Consider the following 7,649-nt stretch of genomic DNA (forward strand, 5'->3'; position numbering starts at 1 on the left):
CGGTTGTTGCGATTGCGAGCTGGGATTGAGGTCCAGTGTGGGGAGAGTTGAGTGAGAGTCAATCGGAAGGGTGGGGGACAAGTTGGAAGGGGAGGTGTAGTTGGGAGAGGGGTTGCAGGGGCGACGAGGGCGGTTGCTGCGATTTATGAGCAGGGATTGACGCCCGGTGAGGGGTGTGTTGAGTGAGGGAGTCAACCGGAGGGGTAGGGGACAAGTTGCGAGGGGAGGTGGAGGTGGGTGAGGGGTGTATGGGGTGTGTGGAGAGTAGTTCTTTGATGATGTGCATGTCTTCTTTGATCTGAATGAGGGTGGCCATGATGTTGTCCAGCGTGGTGGAGGTGGGGGAGGCAATCGGAGGTAAATGACTGACCATAGAATTCGCGTGCAGGTGGGGGAGTGGGCTGGTATTCGTGCACGGCTGTGTTGTGTTAGTGTACGGGATGGTGTTGGGGAGGAGAGAGGTTTTGGGCGGGAGGGGTGTGGATGAGGTAGGGAGGAGGTTGGTGGTATGAGTGAGGGCATTGATGGTGGTAGGCGGGGAGATCAAGGTGAAGGCTGGGTGTCTGAAAGTATTGGTGGGGGTGCAGGAAGGGTAATGGGGGCTGAGAGTGGGGGGGAAATGGGATTGGAGATGGTCCTGTTGTGGGGAGGGGGAGTTTAACTAACTATGCAGAACACACCTCTCTTAATTTGAGGGTAATGGGGACTGAGAATGTGGGGGGATAAAGGGTGGGATTTGTCGATGTGCGTGTCGTTCTGGTGCTGAACTAGGTTAGATGTGTTCTGGGTGGGAGCTGTGCTGTCAGGGGTGAGAGGAGTGTTAATGGTATGTGTGGAGGTCCGAGGGTTGGTAGGAGGGGTGGGGGTGTGAGTGGTGTATGAGGGGGATCGATCTGTGTCTGTGTTTGAGGCGTGTGTGGCAGCTGTCTGATGCTGAACTGGGATAGAGGGGTTGTGGGTGGGAGATGAGAAGTCAGGGGAGGTAGGTGTGTCTCTGATTGAGGAGTGTGTAGTAGCTACCTGGCACTGAAATAGGTTAGAAGGGTTGTGGGTGGTGGGAGCTGTGAGGTCGTGGGTGGTAGGACTGGAGGAGATATGAGTGTTGGTCCGCGAATTGGAGAGGTGCTCTTTGAAAGTGGGGAACAAGTTGTCTAGTAGTTCCAGGTTCCTGTCTGTGGATTGAGATAGGACAATCCCGTTATTGTAGATAGTGATGGTGGCTCTGCCGGGGAAGAGTTGGGATGGCGTGATGGAGAGAGTTAGGCTGTGAGCGGATTTCGTGGTGGTGGAGACGGTGAGTAAGGTGAGGGACGCTTTTCTCCATTGAGCTCTGCGTGTGGTGTGGAAGATGATATCGTGTTCAGGGATCCATTGACCGGTGAGAAGTAGGTGTCGGCAAAGGGGGTTTCAGGGTGTGACCTAAGGAAGTTGTGTTTAAAGCGTTTAGCGGCTTTTTTAGTGAGTGTGGATGGGTAGTTGATTTTATGTGTGAGATTGCCGATAGGATCCATGTTGGGATGGTGGTTTAGGTGGGTATGGGAGAATGCACTATAGTGGTACACATGTGCAGAAAAACGAATACATACAGTAAATTACAGAGAACAAAAGTGGCACTAGTGATCAACCAGCATAACCAAAATATAAGAGGTAGCAGTTGGTATAATCCAGGAATAAAAAGTGAAATGGGTGCAGCTTACAAATAAATGTACATAAATATGTGAGGTAGCGATCAGTGCAATACAAGAATAAAAAGTGAGATGTGTGCAGCTTATAATAATGTACAGTATACACATAGAAGTATAATATTAATGATATATCTGACCAAAATACAGGTGCAAACAAAAGGCAGCATGAGTCAAAAAATGGCACAAGTGAGCAGCCAGAAATATATGAGGTAGCGGTCGGTGCATTAAATAAAAGTAGAAGTACAATACTGCAATAAAAGGCAGACACTCGGTAGTCGAGATTAGTCTAAAGAGGCCAGTTCTTAGGCATGGTCATATATTGAGAAAGACTAGTCCATGATGGACACCAAAGAGAGAGCGAGACCACTCTAAAATGGCCGCCAAAATAGGGGAGATAGATACGATAGTCCTCTGTTAGTTGCTGTTGCTTTAGGAACAGGGAAGGGCAGATTCAGTTTCTATTTGAGCAAGCCCAGTTCCTATCTTGCTGGGAGGGAGTCTTATCTCTATTTTGGTGGTCTTGTGTGGAGGAGTCAGGCCGGGGAGCATCGTGGGCCTCGTAGATACAGGAGGGGATTTATTGCTACAGTTCATGACCTCAGATGATGATAGAAATGGAAAGCCCCAGATAATTGTCTAATACCAATCTACATTTGACACCTATTCTTCCTCCTTCCCCCAAATCTAATTTTATTACCCCAAAGAGTAGTGCAGAGGAGACGCACCACCACCTTAAAAGTACATGGTTGTCTTCCACTCCATCATCCTAAGGAGAACCTTCCCCGCCACCACCCTGTTAAAAAAAAAAAAAAAGCTTGCTGTGCACTCACCTTGGTAATACCCTCTCTTTAGCTTATCCCTCCTTTGAAGCAAAAAACTGGTGTCTTGACATCAACCTTTCGGCACACCTGCACGCTTCCCCATCAATTCCGAAATGTAGTTGGTTTCCTGTGTCTCACACAACCCTCTGAGCATTGCTGCCTCCTCCCCCCCAACCCCCCCCCCCCCCCCCCCAATATATATCATATTCATTTTGGGAAGAAATGCCACTGGCCTCTATTATGACTCTTGTACTGGCGCCTTGACACCTTCGGGTTTAGTTTGCGCGATACAAATTGCATAATAAATAAATAAATTGTACTGTGCATGTGTACACCACCTCTCACGGTCCATGTTGAAAAGCTAACAAGTGTCAAGTATATAAAGTTTTAGCTAGCCATTTGCCTAGCAGCTGTGCCCAAGATCCTTGGGCACAAGTAGTGAATGACCTTGCCGACCAAGTTTATCCAGTCATCGCTCGCAGTTTAAAGACTCAGCGAAAAGGCCTATCATTTATTTGGATTTATAGCTATGGCATTATATCTCCACCAATGTGGGCTCTATTACCTTTCTTACTTCTCTGACCTTTTCACTACCTTGGTTACTGTATTATTCCGGAGCAAACTTAGTGTGCATGTAAAGTACACTAGCCTTTCCATCGCAAAAATGGCGGTGGTGCTTTCTGGGATAGAATTAGTGATGTAGGTCAATGCTTTCCACCTGTTATTTTGGCTGTTAGCTGTTAAATATTTGGGTGGGTTTATGTAGTTAGAAAGTTGAATGAGAGCTGTACTTTGATGGCTGCACAGTGTCTCTGCTGAATGATGGCTGCGCGGTGTCTCTGCTGAATGATGGCTGCGCGGTCTCTCTGCTGTGTGATGGCTGCGCGGTCTCTCTGCTGTGTGATGGCTGCGCGGTCTCTCTGCTGTGTGATGGCTGCGCGGTCTCTCTGCTGTGTGATGGCTGCGCGGTCTCTCTGCTGTGTGATGGCTGCGCCGTCTCTCTGCTGTGTGATGGCTGCGCCGTCTCTGCTGTGTGATGGCTGCGCCGTCTCTGCTGTGTGATGGCTGCGCGGTCTCTCTGCTGTGTGATGGCTGCGCGGTCTCTCTGCTGTGTGATGGCTGCGCGGTCTCTCTGCTGTGTGATGGCTGCGCGGTCTCTCTGCTGTGTGATGGCTGCGCGGTCTCTCTGCTGTGTGATGGCTGCGCGGTCTCTCTGCTGTGTGGTGGCTGCGCGGTCTCTCTGCTGTGTGGTGGCTGCGCGGTCTCTCTGCTGTGTGGTGGCTGCGCGGTCTCTCTGCTGTGTGGTGGCTGCGCGGTCTCTCTGCTGTGTGGTGGCTGCGTGGTCTCTCTGCTGTGTGGTGGCTGCGTGGTCTCTCTGCTGTGTGGTGGCTGCGCGGTCTCTCTGCTGTGTGATGGCTGCGCGGTCTCTCTGTTGTGTGATGGCTACGCGTTCTCTCTGCGTTCAGTGCTTCTCTTCACACTCTAACTGAGTAGGCTGACCCTCTGCTTTGCTTTCCTTACAGAATCGCAGGGCACCCACTGGCACAGAATGAACGCTGCTTACATATGTTCCTGCAGGACGAGACCATCGATCGGAACTACGTCCCTGGCAAAGTGCGCCAGTAGGCAGTGGCCTGGCACGAGTCTTCCTATACGCCACCTCCTACTCAGCAAAAATGACATTTATTTTTACACTAGGTCTCGATCACCCTGAGCAGGCTTTCATTCCTTCAACTTTTTAATTGTCTACAGCTTTTCTTTTTGTTTTTATAATTTGCCATCAGTATTTTATCGGGGTGTCTCTTCCCTTATGCACGTAAGTCAGGAGAGCTCTGGTCTGAATTGAAGTGTCTGCAGTCTCGCATTCTTGGTGTCTGCTGCTATTTGTGTCCAGGATCAATCAGTTGTTATAGCAGAGTGTCAAAGCTGTAGGACTCCTCCTTCATGAAGGAAAAGCTATGAGGAACTGTAGCTCACTGTTAGGCAATCAAACGTCAATTCTGTATGCTGTGGGACTCGCCAGTAAAGATCATGGAATGCATTGTGTGTTGCAGCCAGGGCTTGATTGGATGCTGTGCTTAGCTTTAACAGTCCCTGGTCCTGACTGTTGTGAGTTACTGGGGGGCACATGCCCTAGACTTCAACATTGGGGTGCCTTATACCTTGCACCGGTCATGTAATGCAGCAACGGCTAGTGGGACTCTTCTCTGCAGAGTGCTGGTGTGTTCTAATCTTTGGGATGTCTTGTGATTCTGGGTTATAGCATTTGGCGTACTAGATTACACAACATTTGTGTCTTCAAGTGGCTCACTCACCTGTTGTATATCTGCTGTGGGGATACGGGGTCATAGCGGGAGCTAGCGGGGTATGTGGCTTAGTATGGCTCAGTTAGGTTGCAAGAGGCAGGTGGAGCAAACTGCATTACAAATTGATTTCAGATTTGCCTCTTTATTGGGTGGGTGTGTGGCTTGTGGTGGGATATGGCGCCCTCTTGTCTGTGTGAAGCTTTCTAAAGCGAGGCTTGTGTGCGCTTCCAGTAACGGCTAGGTTGAACTACTGTCACAATGGCACTAAAAGGGCAAGGAGTGGGGTTAGGAAGTGAGTTGCAAGAGCTGAAAACACTGTTTCACTTTGAGGATTCCTCTCCAGTCAAACCCACCCTACAGTGAATGAGTGGGCCGCGGAGCTAGGAAGTGACATCACACAGATGCTCCCACTGCGGTTCTGCATGCACTTATGATATTCTGTACACTTTTTCACTGCGAGTATCTTTTTATTGTGGTCTTGTCTATCCATGCATTCTTCCTCCACTGGTCTATGGACATTCACTGTGCCATACACAATACCTTCTTCTGTTATCCAAAAGTGTGTTCCGCAGCTGTTTGTGCACCTGCTGTTCAATGACACCGAGCGTATCACACATGCCAAAAAGTGCGCAACGCACACACTTAAGATTTCCATCTTGCAAATTATAGTGGTTTTCAACAGACATTTTTAAATGACCACAACAATAGTTCATAATAGCTCATCTAAATGTGTTCCTCAACTTCTCATAACTGCATTGTGTGTTGCGTAGTGACGTTGTGCGTTTACCTACATACAATACAGAGCAGGTATCTGCAGCAGATTTCATAACTCTCCTTGATGCATTCTGATCACTGGTTAAGAGACCTTTGCTTCTAACATGCAGTGTGCTTGTAAATATCGCATTGTCCGTCGTCTGCAATTTGCGGTCGTACTCGGGACTAAACAGTAGCAGCTAACAAGCATTTTGTATTTATCAACCTAAGTGGGCTCTTTAGCATCTCCAACCTAATGATGACCTGCACAGATTCATGACTTGAATTGCTGAAAATGAAAGCGTTGTTTGCTGCTTCAATCAGGAGGTTGTTGGTGATGCAATGGGACAAGGTTTTGATCATTTTTATACTTCTGTATGTAGCTAATGTAAAAAAGGTGCTCAAGTGTCTGGAATTGCAAAGGACAGCTGTAGTATAAAGAGCATTTCAAGTTGGCCAGTCTAGCTCATCCATCTTTTTCTCACTGTGTCCCTGTCTCTCTGCTTTGATTTCTATTGACCTATCCTTGGACATATTCCCTTTTGAGTCCCTTTCTCGCTCTTAACAAGTGACTCCAAACCAGGCAAGCTGCCCGTGCACGCTATTCTTTGGGCTTGTCATCCTTAAGAGACTCTTTAGGGAGCTGGCAGGAATCTTGGTTCTGTAAGATCTTTGCATGTCTGGTTGCTGTCTGTACTCCGCTCGTCAGGTGATGGATGCAGATGTTTCATTCACACAGTTTGCATGAACAACACAATTTGTGTTCTTGAAAATATGTATTAATGTAAGAAGCCTATAGTTTTACCCTTCCCTGAGGTTTGGCTTCTGGAGAACTGGTAGCCGGAGGATCCCACTGTGTGAGGGTCCCAGTATTGCCAGGAGTTATTGATTTGCAGTGAACAACACTGTAGAAATGACCTCTGACTCCATTCGACACCTGTTCACCTCTTAAGATGTCAATCGTCTAAGGTTTTGGTGCAGTGGTGATGGAGACTGGAAATGTGTGAATGCCAGATTGACTCTTCCCTTAGAACAACTGAGGTTTTGATGGTATCTCCTGACTTCAGGATGTTGGACTTTTGTATTTGGGGGAAGGTCGATAATGCCAAATGTATTGTGGCCTTTGTTCCACCTATGTTGAGGGTTAATGCTCATGGTTTTGACTACAGGTGTTGCCCCCCCTCCTCCCACACAGCATCCCTCAGGTTGTAAATTATTGCACCAACTCTCAAAGCTTGTTTTATTAGCCCAGTCACAGACAGACCATGATTGTGAGGTGCATTCTTATACTCGCTGCTTTTCTATTGTTTGCTTATCCATGTATTTCGCTGCCTTATTCTGTATTCTGAGAGACAGACTGCTGCCTGTATGCTATGTACATATATATATATATATTCCCTTCTTGAGGGGCTTCAAGTTTCCAGAATGCCTTCAGTTTCCTTTGTATCCGTGTCATCTCAAACTTCTGTTCATATTAAACCACTGTGAAATGAAACCACTTGATTGTAGTCCTAGTCTCATGTTTTAATAATGGCTTTCAGCACTACTGACAATGGAAAATATGCCAAATTCATACCTTATGGCTTGTCCTTTTTTTAACTCCTGTTACATTTTTTTATTTATGGCTTTTGTGTGGTTTGGACCAGGCCCAGATGGCGATTGCAAGACACTGGAATTACGATAATTAGACAGGCGTACATATGGTAGCGCAATAGTATTGTGCATTTTGCTTAAATACATAAGTATTTGTATGGGACCGATATCATATGATAGTGCAGAGGTCTTCAAACTTTTGGATGCCAAGAACCCCTGTCAACATTTTGAGGCGTGAGGACCACCTCCTGACAAAAATTTCTAACTTGTAGGCAGGTCTACTGGAATTGAGGCATGGTACATATTCTTTGTAGCAGGCACATTAACCCTCTGCACTGTGTGGGTGACAAGAGTGCCCATGTGATGCACGGTAAGCGATGCAACAGTGTGAGAGTAGGGTAGAGGAGTGACTTCCGGGTGAGTGAGGTGGCCGTACGAATTTGGGTGCGAATAAAAGTTCAGAATGGGACGAATGAATGTATGATTACTGA

General features: G+C 47.3%; 1 protein-coding gene across 1 annotated transcript in view; it reads left to right on the plus strand.

The window, feature by feature from the left end:
- The window catches only part of SNX12 (sorting nexin 12), a 76,275-nt gene extending 69,214 nt beyond the window's left edge, over window positions 1–7,061 (plus strand). The window contains exon 4 of the mRNA XM_086918292.1: window positions 4,030–7,061. Within this exon, the coding sequence (XP_086774418.1) occupies window positions 4,030–4,132 (103 nt within the window). The 3' untranslated portion in view covers window positions 4,133–7,061. The remainder of the gene's footprint in view (window positions 1–4,029) is intronic.
- Window positions 7,062–7,649: the final 588 nt, after the last annotated feature.

This window comes from Lissotriton vulgaris, chromosome 4_1, assembly GCF_964263255.1.
Source record: "Lissotriton vulgaris chromosome 4_1, aLisVul1.2, whole genome shotgun sequence".
In the NCBI taxonomy this organism is placed as follows: Eukaryota; Metazoa; Chordata; class Amphibia; order Caudata; family Salamandridae; genus Lissotriton; species Lissotriton vulgaris.